We start from the raw sequence: 16,304 nt of genomic DNA on the forward strand, positions 1-16,304 counted from the left end.
CGTTTGAATTATCTAATGAAAAGTTTAAGAAGAACGAATACAAAATCAAAATTACTTTACATAGATATATATATATATATATATTGTATATACTAATATAAACAGAAATTATTGGACTAGCTTAATGATAGTAAATTTAAAGACTGGTAGCTGAGAAGCTGGTTACATATTATTCATGTGGAATACCTGTCCTAAAAAACGTCCTATTCCGTCATAGATATACTTGGTAAGTGTGTCTCGGGAATTTGAAGTGATGAATAACTTATCCTTAACGTTTAAGCAAATCTTTCTATTTTCTTGAAATTTCATCTTAACATCTTTCAATAAAACAAATAAATGGAAATTTAATGAATATTCCAGTTCAGGTGTCTCGATAATATTTAGAATATCACACTCAATTGGACGATATAATGAACAAAAATTAGTTCCATCGAAGTCTCCGATATCGTTGAATTTAATAAACAATGTTGTGGTATAATCACTAATAAAAAAGCAGTTGATTTTGTAAAAAACTGCTTCTCGGATACATTGTGTGAAAATCTCCACAAACGACGAGGATTGTTTACTATGCACTTCTGATTTTAAGAAATCATCAAGATACTTTTTAATGAATTTCCTCTTACACTCAATAGGGATTTTCCCTTCCTTAGTTTCTATACATAAATCGGGCGTTATGAATAGTGTGTTTCCTTCAAAGGTATCATACTCTGTTGGTGAATTTTTGATCAGGCCTACGCAGGCTCCTGGCTTGGCAAACAAGTTTTTGTCAACTACATCTTGAACTCCTGATTCATAGTTGTTCTTTAATTGGAACGTGATTGCATCGTCTAATTGTGCTTTCAAATCAGATTTATCAATTTTAATATTGGTATGGTCAATTGAAAAATCGACCACTTCTCCTTCTGGGTAAACCATTCCCATATAGCTCTTTAAGCTATGAGATCTTGTTTCTCTTGGTTGTGATGATGGACCAGTCCTTCTGCGTTTAACACTTCCTTGATTGGTGCTTCCATATATATCTGTATCATCAGCTTCGTTTAAATCATCTCCACCTTCTTCTTGTGGACGTAATCCATCTATAATAGGAACTCTAAAGCTCATCAGCATAGAAAATTTCCAATAATCACCTAACAGGGTTGGTAAGCTCCATGGTGTAATTTGCTGGATTACTTGGTATACTTGTGGTGTTGTTGGAAAATCAAATATTTGTAGAATGTGAAAGTTGAAGGATCTTAATATAATTCTTAATAGTTCATCATACGGAATCTTAGTAGAGAAATTGAACGGCTTTAAGAAGTGTTCCACTTCCTCCATGTTCGGATGTTTTAAATACTGATCCAACATTTCTACTCTTTTTAAGTAGTTGTTTCTTCCATTCTGATCAATCTGTATTGGATAAATTTCACCATTAATTACATCAGAAAGACCTGGCAAAGCAGAGACTGCGTCCTCAGTGTTGATTATATCCTCGAGCTTCATTATGTGTTGTAAAATTGTTATCCTTTGAAAGGCCTTTGATTAACTTTCTATATTTGAGCACCACATAAGCAGAAGATTCGCAGCCACTGGTTGTCGGTCGTGTTGCACGCAGAACTACGCATTTAGCAGCAAAATCTATGCCGCAATATTTAGTCTTTACATTTAATAGTATGTATTAATCTATAAATGGAACATTAATGAATTCGCTCAATCAACCTATACTGGAGAGAGGGTTAAAGATGTTGAGACATTGGAAATAGTAACCGATTTGACAAAATGTAAAGAATTACGCTTCTTGGAAAATGAATGGTGAATAAAAAAAAAACCTTAAGAAACAAAGTCAGCCTCATCGAGGCTGACAGAGGATAAACTTCTTGCACAGCTAAGATACTATAATTGTAAAATTCATCTAGGTGTTGTGTAGACAATATTGAAGTATATCTAACGGCTTTAGCAAAGCTCAATTATCAGGAATACAATAGCATATTTTCCTGAACTCGTACACAGGAGCATACTTCCTAAAATGGTAAGCCCATAGTCAATCGGTATCCAAGGGAAAATGTATATTTACAAAAATGGAAATGGAACTGTGCGATATGACACGAAATATATATGCTCCATTAAGTATTCTTCGCCTTAGTAATAAAGTACATTTAAGTGTTGATATATAAACAATGGGAGTATGTATGATTTTTAGAATTAGTGCAATTCATTAGATTGTATAACTAACTGACTAACAAATGTTTCAGCTTGGTAAATTGGCCCACTATTCTTTCGATTTGATCTTGATATCAATCATTTTAGCTGGTATTCATCGTAACACAGGATTGGTATTTGATAGTTCCCATTTCTCATCAGTTGATTTCAGAAGATGGTTCGGTAACTACTTAGCCTTTGGAGAAAAATGTTATGACTCCACTGTTTCATTACTCAGAATGTCTGGATATTTCAAACAGAAGAACTTAATTTACGATATGGTAGACAGACACGCTAGTAAGTTCCTTAAAGAACAAACTGGAAGAGATTTAGATGACTTACAAAAGAATCAATAGATTGTATTCTACTATTCCTTAGTTATTACTTAAATTAAAGTGTCTGTTTTTATTATGAATCGTATTAGTCTTATATAATTTCTGTATTTATTTGTGTATGTATTTATTTCTGTATTGTATCCTTCATGAAATTGAGTATTATTGATGATGTAGGTATTGTATCAAGGGAATGGTTGTATGCGATTGAACCAATTGCCATCGAAGTTTATAGCATATCAGAGTGGAAAAAAAAGCATTATACTGAAAGGGAAATTTAGAAAAAGCTGTTAAATTCTGAATTCTGTATGGGTCATCATTTAAAGAAAGTATGTCAATTGTGGTTTGATCTCTGTCATGGCCAGTCATTGTTATAATCAATGCCTATGCACTTCAGGATGATCATATATCAAAGGTATCAAGATGCATAGTATTGAATGATTCAGCTCACGTCTCTACTTGAAAAACGGATACCCACATATAACCAATTTAACTATTCAAATACTAACAATTGACATTTAGTAACTATGATTAAATGATGAAGCAAAAGTTAATGCAAGCAGATTTGGTAGAATCATTTATAAATGCTATAAATATTGAACAAAAGTCGGATGTACTTCTTACCAATGAATATTTGGAATCATACTCGCCCAAAAAGTTGGCCCTGGCAGGATTGGCCATTATCAATTTGATAGTCAATAATATCAAACTTGGTTTGGGTGGGAAGACCTTGATCGAATTGATTCTTGATCCTTCCCTCAAGAGTACGCCCAATGACGAACTTCAAGTTGGATCCTTGAGAGTTGGTGATATAGTCAAATTAGATCGAATGGGTAAGTCAAAGGATGTCAAGGGAAAAGAAAAGGAAAAGAAGAAAGAGAAAGAGAAAGAGAAAGAAAGTATCGGTGAATCTTTAGAGGGAGTAGTGATAAGGCAAAATTCACAATCTATCACTATATCAGTTGATGATGACTCTTCTGAAGAGAAGGTGCTTGCACTATATAATAATACTTCCAATGATAATATAAGAATGTGGGTAGTTAAACTTACAAATAGTATTACTTACAAGAGAATGCTATCTACAATGAGGAAATTAGGAGAGCTTAGTGATGGAGATAAATCATCAATAGTTAGACTTCTACTTGGAGAAGCTAAATATCTTCCAACACCATTTTCTGGTCTGAAATTAGTGGAATTCTTCAATCCTAGTTTAAATGATTCACAAAAGTCTGCTGTTCAATTTGCAGTGAATGAATCTCCCATAACCATCGTTCATGGTCCTCCAGGTACAGGTAAAACCAGTGTGATCTTGGAAATCATAAAGCAATTAACGTTCAAGAAGGGTGAAAGAGTTCTTGTTTGTGGTCCATCTAATATTTCCGTGGATACAATTTTGGAAAGGTTATCTATTCAGTTTAATGGAACTGAATCTGGTAAAACTCGTGATAAATTAATAAGATTAGGACATCCAGCAAGATTATTAGAAACAAATTTAAGACATTCATTAGATATCCTCTCAAAGGCAAATTATGGTGGCGATAATAATAATAAAGATATATTAATGGATATCCAGAAGGATATTGATGATACATTAAGAAAAATCAAGAAATGTAAAAGATATTCTGAGAGAAGATTACTTTATTCTGAACTCAAAGGATTTAAGAAGGAACTTAAAGTTCGAGAGAAAAAGATTGTTCAAGATCTCCTAGTTAATGCCGATGTTATATTAAGTACATTACACGGTGCAGGTTCGTATGAATTACTGGCATTGTACAAAGATAACAGCTTAAATTTCAGTCCTTCTAATCCATTTTTTGATACTATTATAATTGATGAAGTTTCTCAATCATTAGAGCCTCAATGTTGGATTCCTATTTTGAATCATATTGGATTTAAAAGATTAGTAATTGCCGGAGATAATTTACAATTACCTCCCACAGTGAAATCTAAAGATGAAATAGAAGCACTTCTTGGAAATCTCTCTATTGAGAAAGTAGCCAATCTAGAATTTACATTATTTGATAGATTAGTAAAACATTTAGAAGGGAATAAATTCAAAAGGTTATTGGATACTCAGTATAGAATGAATAAATATATTATGGAATTTCCTTCAAATGAACTATATGAAGGGAAATTGAAAGCATTTTCATCTGTATCGGATATTTCATTGCTTGATTTTAAACATGTTAAAGAGAATGATGAAACTTCACCGATTTGTATATGGTATGATACTCAAGGAGGAGATTTTCCTGAAAAATCTAATGAAGATGATGATAATGGTCATATTGGAGAAAGTTCAGGTTCAAAATATAATGAAATGGAATGTCTAGTTGTCATTCAGCATGTTAAGCATTTATTAGAAAGTGGAGTATTACTGAATCATATAGGGATCATTTCTCCATATAATGGACAAGTAACCTTACTTAAAAAGAGTTTTCAATTAGAAATGGAAAAGGATTCTAGATTAGGTTTCGAAAATGTTGAAATTTCTACGGTGGATGGATTTCAGGGTAGAGAAAAGGAGGTGATTATCATTTCATTAGTTAGATCCAATGATATACGAGAAGTAGGATTCTTGCGTGATAAAAGAAGATTAAATGTTGCTATGACACGAGCCAAAAGGCAACTATGTGTTGTTGGTGATCTCGAATTGATGTCTCAATGCGGTATCAAGTATTTACATAATTGGGCATCATTTGTTGAGAATGAATCCCGATCTGATGATGTTGAAGGGCTGAATGTTTTTGAAATACTATATCCGGATTTAGGAGATTATTGATTTTCGTGTGACATGCTGCACTGTGTGGTGACTTTATGTCAGCAGTTGCGAGATGCTGATGTTTATTCTGATGTTTATTTAGAAATAACAGAGTACTTATATCGATTAATGTAATCAATGGTAATTCCTATTCTAGATCTAACTCTAACTCTAAGTATAAGTATAAGTCTAAGTCTAAGTATAAACCTATTTCAATTCTTCTATACTAAATGTAGAATTAAATAAATAAGCGAAGAATATTATTCTATTAAAAATTTATGTGATCACAGTACTTAATGCACATAATATAATCTTTCAATTGACAACAGAAGATAATATTAAACGGTCGAGTTTCTAGAAAAGGACAGCCAAGTCTCTCCTGACTGTTATAAAATAATTTTATTAATCGACTCATTCCCGATATTTCCTCATTAGTTAAGCTAAGATTGTCTGGAGATAAATAAACAATTACACAAAGTCTCCGATTTGCATATAAATTAAACTATTAACAAAAGGGGGAGTACTCAAAAACGCGTGTAAACGATTGCAAAAACGTACAATGACAGAAATATGATTTAGATTTGTATGTTTGAAATTCCAAGACAATATATGACTGGAGAATGGCAACATTATATGAATTAAACTTTTGTAGTATTAAATTCAGGTTTGATTCTTGGTATTTAGTATTTCTGTATATATATCAATATTCTTTTCTGTTTTTATTTTATATATTGTTTATTTTATTTATATAGTTATACCCAGTCCTTTCCTTTTTATTAAATCATAGCTTGTAATTCAGCTAAATTAACTTATACCTACTCGTGTCGCTCCTTTTACTTTAATAATTCATTCATTCATTCATTAAAATATTTATTTATTTATTTATTTGTTCATTAATTAATTAATTAATTATTTAGATATGAAATTCTCGAGTGTTATTCCATTCCTTGCTTTACTGTCCTTTGGTTTAGCTAAAATCGTTACCGTAACTGATATTCATTATACAACTGTTTATAATGGTCAAGCAATTGTTCAACCATCAGAAGCACCTGATGGTGTTATTCATTATACTACCATTATATATGTAGATGAAAATGGTAATATTCTTGAAGATCAAGAAGCAGCCAGTACTCAAGCTCCTCAAGCTCCTTCAACTTCTTCTGCTAATCAAGGTCCAGCATTAGCTAAAATTGCCGATGCTCAACCAACTACTTTAGTGACTGTTCAAACATCTGCTGCTCCTGCTCCTGCTCCAACTTCTTCTTCAAGTACATCAAATTCTTTTGGTAATGTTAAAGATGTTCAATTCTCTCAACAAATGTTAGACCTTCATAATCAAAAGAGAGCTGATCATAAAGCTGGTGCTTTAACTTGGTCTCAAGAACTTTACAATTATGCTCAAAATTATGCTGATCTGCAACCATGTTCCTTAAACTTAGTTCATTCTGGTGGACCTTATGGTGAAAACTTGGCTGTAGGTTATTCTGGCGCTGCTGGTGCTTTTGATGCTTGGTACAATGAAGGAAATAATTATAACTACGTTAGTAATATTTATAATCATTTTACTCAAATTATTTGGGTTGGAACTACTCAACTTGGTTGTGCCTATAAGCAATGTAATGTTCCTGGTATAAATGGTCAGTATGTTGTTTGTTCATACAATCCTGCTGGAAATATTATTGGTAAATTTATTCAAAATGTTTTACCTTTGTTTATTTAATTTAAAATAAGTAAATTTTCTATATATACCCCCCTCCCCCCATATACGTCATAAAAGTTCGGTCTAACCATCATATGAAACTCGTAAATCAGTTACTGCTGAAGGAATTAAATCATAGGGAAATATCAGAATATAATTAAATTTATATGATAAAGTCTGTAAGCAATCTGGGTATGTCACATTATTAATCAGAATTATATTATTAGAATCTAAGAATAGTTTGTTAAGAATAGGTAGGTATTTCTCAAAGTTGACATCAAGAATAATATTATTTGGTCGTGGTTTAGAATTAGTGAAACATGTATTATTTAATTCTAAGTGATTCAAGGTATTGGGAAATCTCTTAATCAAGTTATTATCTATAATATCAAGGGGGATTCCACTTAAAGAAAGAGAAGATAATTCCATCGGTAATTTAATACAATCAAGACCACCAACAATAGGATTATAACTTAAATTTAACAGTCTTAATGTTGATGGATAAATACAATCTTGAGCAGGTAATCCAAATGTAATTAATTTATTTGAAGATAAATTCAATTCACATAATTCATAACCAAAATGAACTCTTCTAATATCACTTATTTCATTTTCAGATAAATTTAATTGTTTTAACTTTGGAGACATATTAATATTTCTTAATGCAACTAAACCAGTAGACATCATAGATAATTTTATTAAATTTGTAGTGAAAGCATTAGTTATTTCAAAATAATCAATTTGATTATTATCTAATACCAATTCTTTCAAAGATGATGGTAAAGTTCCTAAGTCATCTAAATCATCAAAATTATTATCAGAAATATCAAGAACTTTTAAATTTGTTGAATTTAAGAAGAAATTATCTGGTAATGACTTTAAGGAGTTATTACCCAAATATAATTGTTTAAGTGAAGAAGGAAGTATAAAATTGATTTCTTTAATAAGGTTATCAGATAAATTCAATATTTCTACTTGAGGAGGAATTTGTTTCTGATTTAATGTTTTTATATTATTATAAGAAATTCTGAAAATTTTAAGACTTGAACCAAATTCTATTATATCTTCTAATTGTTTAATTGAATTAACCGATGCATCTAAAGTATGAAATACTGGACTAATAGAATAATTTGGACCCTTTAAACTTAACAATTGATTGGTTCTAATAATGAACTTTTCTAAGAATGGAGGCATTATAAACCCATTCAAATGAGTTATATCATTAGCTGTTAAATCTATTACTTTCAAAGTTCGAGGTAAAGATTTAAAAATATTTCTTGTAATTGAATCAATTAATGAACATCTAGGTAAATATAATTCTTCAAGTGTAGGAGAAGATGTTAAATTCCATAAATGTCGACTTTTACCCTTCATTAACAGTGTCCTACCAGTTTGAAATTGAAGTTTATTAATTCTACCTCGTAGATCATTCATTAATTCATAACAATGAGAATTTTTGGTAATAAATATATCACTTTCATTAATAATTTGTAAACTATATCGACATTCAGGATCTCTATAATATCTTTCAAATACAAATATATCAAGTAATTTTGTAAGCCAATCTGAATCCGATTCATTAATTAAATTAATTAATAATACAATTTCTTTAGGAATTTGAGCTTTATTTAATTCTTCACTTATAATCATTAATTTTTTAAGTACTTCAATACCTCTTTTCAATCCAATTACAAGAAATGAATCATCAAATTCTGCTAATGAATACATAATTTTAGCGGCATCATACCCCACTCTTTTAGGTATACTCTTACTTATAACTAATCTCTTACTAATTACAAATTCAAGTGCTATTAATTGAAATGAATTGAATTTAAAATTATCAATGAATTTGTCGTATACTGTACTTGCTGAAGCAAGTTCAAATATTTGTAGAATGATATCATGTGGAAGATCATAGAAATCTATCATGATGTTAATTACAGTTGCTAACTCTAACTATTACTCTAACTATTACTCTAACTATTATTCTAACTAATTACTTACTATATACAACTATTAGAAGAAATGTTTATATTCATTATAATAATAATCTCATCATCTCGGTTAACCCCACCATTTGTAATCGGACTATTAAAGATCTGATACAGTAGTGAGTGAGTGAGTGTGAGTGTGAGTGGGTGCTTGTGTGCAGTCCCCGCCATTTCTCGAAGCCTCAGTCTAATTTTTTTTTGACTCTATAACCGAGTTCTGGATTACGATGAAGTCATAATGATTAAACCATATATAATTCCTCAAAAGTGAAATGAATGGGAGAGACGTAGATCAGCTGGGTGAATATGTGGGAGATCCATATATAAAGCCCGAAGATTACCCCGATCTAGAATTAGAAGCGGGTACTTTATCACCAGGAGATAGTTATGAGTCAATTCAAGGTGGTTCAAATAGTGGAGTTAATAATATTTCCAATACTAATAATAATAATAATAATAATAATAATAATAATAATAATACCAATCCTAATATTAAACGATCTACACTGCCTTCTGCCCCTCGTCAGAAACGTACATCATTAGCATGTATCAGATGTCGAGCTCGTCATATTCGATGTCCTGGTGGAGATCCTTGTAAGAAATGTCAATTAGCTAAGACAAAATGTGAATATGTTGAAGCAGATAAGAAAATAGTTGTATCAATGAAATATTTATCTAAATTACATGATGATATAGCCCGTTTAAAGAAAGATAATGCTGTATTAAGAAATAGTCTTAAAGAAGAAGAAAATAAACGTTTAAAGAATACGGTTGTTCAACTGAATAGCTTTTCCAATAATATACGGAGTCCATTATTTAATAATAATAATGATAATAATAATATTAATATTAATATTAATAATAATACCAATAATAGTACCAATAATAACCATACCAATATCAATAATATAGCCAATAGTATCAATACCATTCCTAATAATAATTATAATAATAACCATTACCGATCACAGCAACAACAGCAACAGCAACAGCAACAACAACAACAACAAATGAATTATGGTAATGAAGTTATCCAACCATCTTTGGATAAACATGGAAGACTAATACAATCTAGAACTGGTGAAAAAGTATATGTTGGATCATCTTCTATGACATTATTTGGTCTTGAAATTCAAAATATGGTACCATCATTTCTGTCTTCTACATTATTAACAGGTTCTTCATCAACAACTTCTCCATCTCCATCACCACAAGGTTCATCACCTAGATCAGATCATACTATAACTTCAATAACCAAACATAAACGAGAAACAGAAATCTTGGAAAAGGAAGGTAATGCTTATCGAATTACTCTTGCTAAAACCAATACTCGACCGGGATTATCAATTAATTTTACATTACCATCATATTCATATGCTATGTTATTAGTTGATACATTTATAAATTATAATGATGGATGTTTTTATTTCTTTAATGAAGGACTTGTAAAGAGATTTCTTATTAATTTATATTCAGGAAGAGCTCATGAAAATAAAAAGATATTAAAGAGAAATATATCAACTAAAACTGGTCCATTAGAAGAAGAAAATACCATTAAAAAGGATGCTGATGATGATACAATATTAGAAACCATTTGGTTTTGTAAAATATTACTTATATTTGCAATTGGAGAAATGTATCTTGGAACTGAATCAAATTCTCATGTTACAAAACTGAGAGTTCAAGAAAAGATTCGTAATGAAACTAAAAAGAATAAAAATAAAGAAAAGAAAGAAAAGGATACATTACCTGGTTCAGGATTCTTTTATCAAGCATCAGAATTATTTACTGGATTATTTGCTTCTGGAGCTATAGATAATATTACAAAAGATGGAGGTATTGAAGTTATGCTTTTATATGCATTTTATTTACAAGTAGCAGATTGTACAATTGCATCATATTTTTATTTTGGATTAGCCCTTCGTTCAACATTAATTTTAGGATGGCATGTTGATGCCGATAAAGAAAATCTTAATAGATTTGAATTAGAACATAGAAGAAGAATTTGGTGGACAGTTTATATGTATGAAAGAATGTTATCATCAAAAGCAGGATTACCATTAAGTTTTGCTGATGATAGTGTTTCAACCGAATTACCAATTGATTTTGAAATTGAACCAAATAAAAATGATAATGAAGATGATGTTAAAAGTTATTATATATTTCCTCCAGCAGATTATATTAATAATTGTGTTACAATAACTCAAATTAATGCAATAATTTTATCATCATTATATACAAAACAACCAACTATAAATATTTTACCAGTAGTTTCTGATCTTGTTCATAAATTAATGAATTGGAAAAATGCATTACCAGATTTTTTAAGAGTTGATTTCTCAGCTGATAATGTAAGAATTACAAGATTAATTGTTAATTTAATGACAGAATATTTTCAAGGTATGAATTTAGCTGTTAGACCATTATTATTTCATTTTGCTACCAAAAAATTAAAGGAATTACAAGTACAAAATTCCGTTAATAAATATGTTGATTTATCAAAATATTCTAAAAATGTTTTATTTTTATTAAATGCATCATTTCAAGCTTCAATAAATACTATAAAATCAATTTGGGCTTTATTACCTGAAAATATGGTGGCATTATTTGGATGGATGGATAGAGAATATTTATTTACTTCAGCTTCAACTTTAATATTATTTAATGCATCATTTGGAGTTCATGATGCAACAAAGGAACATCTTGATCATGCTTTACAAATCTTTACTAAAATGAAAAGATTAGGTAATTATCCAGCCGCTTTAAGACGAGCTCAATTATTAAAATTAATTAAAGTATTAGATTTTAATGGAGTTATGAATGATTTATTAATTAAACATGATGATGAAGAATTTATGGTTAGTAATGAAAATTTAAGTCATGTAGAAGAAGTTAATGAAATAACTAATTCTAATATTAATGATGAACATTTAAATCAATTAGATAATGAATTAGAAAGTGAATTAGATTTCCCTCCTCAATCAAATCCAATAGAACCAACAAGAATGACATCAGAATTAAGTAATGATTCTTTTGATTTTAGCTTTTCTGTACCTTCTGGTATGCCACCAGTTAGTGGTATGGCTGGTGATATTTATAATTCTGATTTGGCCGGTATAGAAGGTTTAACTTATCTTGATGAAGAACAAAAATTATGGAACGAAATTACTCATGATGCAGGATGGTTAAATGTTGGTGGTGATGCTCCTACTAATTTTTAAAGTTTGAGGGGAGGCCATAGTAATTTATTCAATTATATAATATGTAATAATAATAATGAGTAGAAATAATAGTAGTAGTAGTAATAATACTTATACAGAAGAAGTGTTACAACTTATATTAATACAAAATGATATAGTATACAGGTATATAGATTAATTGAGAAATTCTAGTCCTCCACCAGGATTATTGTTTGGACCTAAATTCATTTGCTGTAAAATTTGTTGAGGAGATATAGCTTGTACGGATTGTTGTGGACCCCCTTGTTGTTGAGGTATAACATTCTGCAACATAGGACTCTGATAATTTTGATTGGGATTATTTTGACCATTAAATGTAGAAAATTGTGGTTGAATAAACTCTTGTTGAGATGGAGTATTTAATCCATTGGAATTGGGAGTTCCTAGAAGATTACCCTTGTTCATCATCTGTTGTTGAGAGACTTGTCTATTTTGTATAGCTTTCTGTTGTGGAGCCATTTGAGGTTGTTGTTGTTGTTGTTGTTGTAGTTGCTGTTGCTGCTGCTGTTGTTGTTGTTGTGGAGGTAGTGGAGCTTGAGGTGGAACTTGCTGTTGTTGTTGTTGGAAATGCTGTTTTTTCATCTGCTGAAGTTTAAGCTTAATATACTGCATTGCTTCAGGATATAAATCTTGAAGTTTATTATAAAGTTGAGTTAATTCAGGCATATCAGTTGGAGGAGATAAGATTATTGGGAAAGATGCTTTTGTTTGAGATGATTGTTGAGATGCATCATTATGATATTTCTCATGAATATAATTAAGAACTGTTAAATTACAATGAAGTCTCCTTATACAATTCTGATATGATTCAATAGCTGCCAGTTTAGCTTCTTGAGGCATCAGTTGCATTGCTTGAGGATTGCATAACATGTTATTATATATATTTATAGACTTTTTCATAAGATGCGTATTAATTAACAATAGACACGTCACTCTTTCTCTATCAAGATCAAGTGGATTCCGATTATCCGTTACCGTAGTCATGTTTTATAGTTAATTATTATTTTCCCTTAATTATATATACTATAAATCTGCTAATATGGCATGGCTGTTTTGTTCGGTTCCAGGTTTTTATTTTTATTTTATTTTTTCCGGTTTTATTTCATGTCCCTCGTTGCTTCCTGCATCCGTGCCGCAGGTGGCTGCTGCCAACAAAATTTTGCGCTTTTTTTGCAATCTAATACAAAGATTTTATTTATTTACATAATAACTAATTAACTAACTAACTAATTAATTAAGTCTACTTATACTATTTACATGAATGATATTTCTCGAGCTATGGTCTCTTGTCTGGCTTGAGAGGCTCTTCTCATACCTATATATGACATATCAAAAGTTCCTCTACCTTGAGTTATAGATCTTAATTTAGATGAATAACCTATCATTTCTCGTAATGGAGCTTCAGCAATTATAATTTTTTGATTCTTAAAATCATATAATCCTTGGGAATTACTTAATGTATAATCAGGAGGTAAATATACATGAGTTGATAAATCTTTATTAGCATCTAAATCTTGAGATGCTTCATCTTCAACTGATAAAATAATTGCTTTACATCTATGAGTTAAATCATGAGAAACTTCACCTAAATCTCCAGAATTAACATATACTTTTGTTTCCATAAATGGTTCTAATATTCCAAAACAATCTTTATTTTCTTCAATATATTGACAAACTGCTTTTCTACTAGTATCCAATATTTCAGGAAAATTAGTTGTATTTTCTGTAACTGGGAATTTCCAATGTTTAACTCTAACAACAGTTGAATGTAATGATAATCCAAATATTGGTCCACCAATTTGGAAAGCTGCTATACAACTTTGAACTATTCCTTCTTGAATATCTTCAAAACTATGTTCTGATTTCCATCTTCTCTCTTCGTGTGCAAGAAGTGCTTCTGGAGCTGCATTTGGTTCTAAAATAATAATATTATTATCTTCTTCAAATATAAAAGCTCCTTCTTCTTCTGCAAATATACTTTCGGATGCTTTACCTTCAAAAGTATCCATTTCAATTTCAACTGATACAGTTCCTTCAGTATTAGTAGCTATTGAAGAAGTGAATTTATTCTTAACAAGTGATTCTTTATATGATACTGCAACATCTCTAAGCCTTACTTTAGCCTTCATATCATTTAATAATCTATCTCTTACAATTTCTAAATGTAATTCACCCATTCCTCCAAGAATAGTTTGACCCATTTCTTCATCAATTCGAACTTTTATAGATGGATCTTCACGAATAAGAATCTTTATACATTCATTCATATGTGCTTGATCTCCAGCTGTACGAGGTTCAATAGCAGAATTGAAAAGTGGAGGAGGAACTTCAATTGGTAAAAGCTTTAAATGAGATTCTACTCCAGAAAATGTCTTTTTCAGAGGACTATGACTTACTAATGTATCACCGGTAAATATATCATCTTCATTACCAGTAACAACTCCAATATTCCCAGCTCCAATATATTTAACTTCTTCAGGTTCATCTCCATGCATAAGTAATAATCTCTTTATTTGAAGCATTTTACCAGTTCTAGTATTTATAGCAATTGAATTTGAATGTAATTTCCCACTATAAACTCTAAAGAAAGTCATTACACCTTTAGTAGCATGAGTCATGACTTTAAAAGCAAGTGCTACTGTTAACAGAGGATTATTATTAATCACAAGTCCCTTTGATTTATCCATAGATATTTGAACTTTCCTATCAGTGATCCTTTTATTCTTACTTCTTGTTTCTAATGTTGAAAGATTAATCTCAGGAAGTTGGGTTTCCAAAGGTGAAGGTAAATAATTAACAATTGCATCCATTAATGGTTGAACTCCTATATTTCTAAATGAAGCTCCACAAAATACTGGAGTTATTTCATTAGCAATGGTTGCTTTACGAATGGCTTTATTTAAAACAGTTAATGGTATCTGATTATAATCTTCATCACATTCCAAAAATGCATCAATGACTGATTCATCATATTCACCTAAAACTTCAACTAAAGATTCTCTTCCCTTACTGACCAATTCATATAGTTCAGAAAGTTTTTCATTATCTTTATTAATATCAATTACTTCTATATCATCACCAAGAGAATTTTCTTCAGGAGTCCATTTCAAAAGCTTTTGATGTAAAATATCTATAACACCAGTGAATTTTGGTTCTCCATTATTGTCTTCGAAATAAGGCATATTACATACTGCTACCTTAGTTCTTAATTTTCCCATTATTTCTTTAACTGTTCTACTAAATCCTGCTCCAGGTCTATCCATCTTATTAACAAAGGCGATTTTTGGAATTCCAAGAGAATTGGCTTGTTTCCAAACTTTTTCAGTTTGAGCTTCTACTCCAGCAACTCCATCAAGAATTGTTACTGCACCATCCAATACTCTTAATGACCTAATTACTTCAAATGTAAAATCGGCATGACCTGGAGTATCGATAATATTAATCTTATTATTATTCCAAGGTATAGTAATGGCTGCCAGTTGAATAGTGATCCCTCTTTGTCTTTCAGATGGTAAATAATCTGTAACTGTATCTCCTTCATCAACATTACCTATCCTCTTTGTTCTTCCACTATAATATAACATCCTTTCTGTAGTAGTAGTCTTCCCAGCATCGATATGAGCAATAATTCCAATATTTCTGGTACGATCCATTCCAACTTCATTCAATTTTAAATTTGAACTTACAGTATATGACCCATGGAGGTACCTTTTACTCAACTTATATAGTGAACTCTTCCATATTCGTGACATACCTTCTAGTGGTATCTATAATTACCTGCTTGAATACATACTGAATAGGGTAAGTCGATATAATTTTTCACTATGAAAATAATGCGACAATCTCAGCCGCAATCCATTATCTCATACAGTTTATCACTAAACTTCAATATGCCATTAATATAAGAAAAGAGTGCAGAGAGTATTGGGGTGGATTTTGTTTCTATAGTAAGGAACAACTAAGACATTTATGAATTAATACATTTATTCTTATATTGTTATCTGGATCTGTTATCAAGTTGTATTTTTCATTAGATTTGTAAGTAAATTTCTGTAAGATTTAGGCTAATCTTGGTCAATATTTCGTAATTTCATAAATTACTAAAGTTTA

The 16,304-nt window shown here is 30.4% G+C and overlaps 8 protein-coding genes across 8 annotated transcripts; 4 read left to right on the forward strand and 4 right to left on the reverse strand. All coding sequences in view use genetic code 12, as the record gives it.

The window, feature by feature from the left end:
- Window positions 1-35: 35 nt before the first annotated feature.
- Window positions 36-1,671, reverse strand: RJT21DRAFT_120520 (uncharacterized protein). The gene is given in 3 exon segments (XM_064881755.1): window positions 36-63; window positions 74-1,644; window positions 1,655-1,671. 1 exon segment carries the CDS (start codon window positions 1,477-1,479, stop codon window positions 163-165), a length of 1,317 nt encoding a protein of 438 aa, XP_064738711.1. The 5' UTR covers window positions 1,480-1,644; window positions 1,655-1,671; the 3' UTR covers window positions 36-63; window positions 74-162.
- Window positions 1,672-2,219: 548 nt separating this feature from the next.
- On the forward strand, window positions 2,220-2,531 carry RJT21DRAFT_1397 (uncharacterized protein; the record flags this gene model as incomplete). Its single annotated transcript, XM_064883353.1, has 1 exon — window positions 2,220-2,531. The coding sequence occupies one exon, from the start codon at window positions 2,220-2,222 to the stop codon at window positions 2,529-2,531; it is 312 nt and encodes a 103-aa protein (XP_064738712.1).
- Window positions 2,532-2,786: 255 nt separating this feature from the next.
- On the forward strand, window positions 2,787-5,567 carry RJT21DRAFT_35353 (ATP-dependent 5'-3' DNA helicase). The gene has a single exon (XM_064884268.1). It carries the CDS (start codon window positions 3,043-3,045, stop codon window positions 5,284-5,286), a length of 2,244 nt encoding a protein of 747 aa, XP_064738713.1. The 5' UTR covers window positions 2,787-3,042; the 3' UTR covers window positions 5,287-5,567.
- A 371-nt stretch (window positions 5,568-5,938) lies between these two features.
- On the forward strand, window positions 5,939-7,016 carry RJT21DRAFT_35364 (CAP domain-containing protein). Its single transcript, XM_064884269.1, has one exon. It carries the CDS (start codon window positions 6,185-6,187, stop codon window positions 6,983-6,985), a length of 801 nt encoding a protein of 266 aa, XP_064738714.1. The 5' UTR covers window positions 5,939-6,184; the 3' UTR covers window positions 6,986-7,016.
- On the reverse strand, window positions 6,874-9,141 carry RJT21DRAFT_35366 (leucine-rich repeat domain-containing protein). Its single transcript, XM_064884270.1, has one exon. It carries the CDS (start codon window positions 8,891-8,893, stop codon window positions 7,049-7,051), a length of 1,845 nt encoding a protein of 614 aa, XP_064738715.1. The 5' UTR covers window positions 8,894-9,141; the 3' UTR covers window positions 6,874-7,048.
- Window positions 9,142-9,227: 86 nt separating this feature from the next.
- PUT3 (Put3p) lies at window positions 9,228-12,176 on the forward strand (the record flags this gene model as incomplete). The annotated part of the gene is made up of 2 exons (XM_064885445.1): window positions 9,228-9,762; window positions 9,868-12,176. The coding sequence occupies 2 exons, from the start codon at window positions 9,228-9,230 to the stop codon at window positions 12,174-12,176; spliced, it is 2,844 nt and encodes a 947-aa protein (XP_064738716.1).
- A 77-nt stretch (window positions 12,177-12,253) lies between these two features.
- On the reverse strand, window positions 12,254-13,347 carry RJT21DRAFT_35370 (uncharacterized protein). Its single transcript, XM_064884271.1, has one exon. It carries the CDS (start codon window positions 13,176-13,178, stop codon window positions 12,330-12,332), a length of 849 nt encoding a protein of 282 aa, XP_064738717.1. The 5' UTR covers window positions 13,179-13,347; the 3' UTR covers window positions 12,254-12,329.
- Window positions 13,348-13,370: 23 nt separating this feature from the next.
- Window positions 13,371-15,972, reverse strand: MEF2 (Mef2p). The gene has a single exon (XM_064881756.1). It carries the CDS (start codon window positions 15,944-15,946, stop codon window positions 13,448-13,450), a length of 2,499 nt encoding a protein of 832 aa, XP_064738718.1. The 5' UTR covers window positions 15,947-15,972; the 3' UTR covers window positions 13,371-13,447.
- Between the last annotated feature and the right edge of the window lie 332 nt (window positions 15,973-16,304).

The sequence above is a fragment of the Scheffersomyces amazonensis genome, assembly GCF_036850825.1.
Source record: "Scheffersomyces amazonensis strain UFMG-HMD-26.3 chromosome Unknown RJT21scaffold_3, whole genome shotgun sequence".
NCBI lineage: Eukaryota > Fungi > Ascomycota > Pichiomycetes > Serinales > Debaryomycetaceae > Scheffersomyces > Scheffersomyces amazonensis.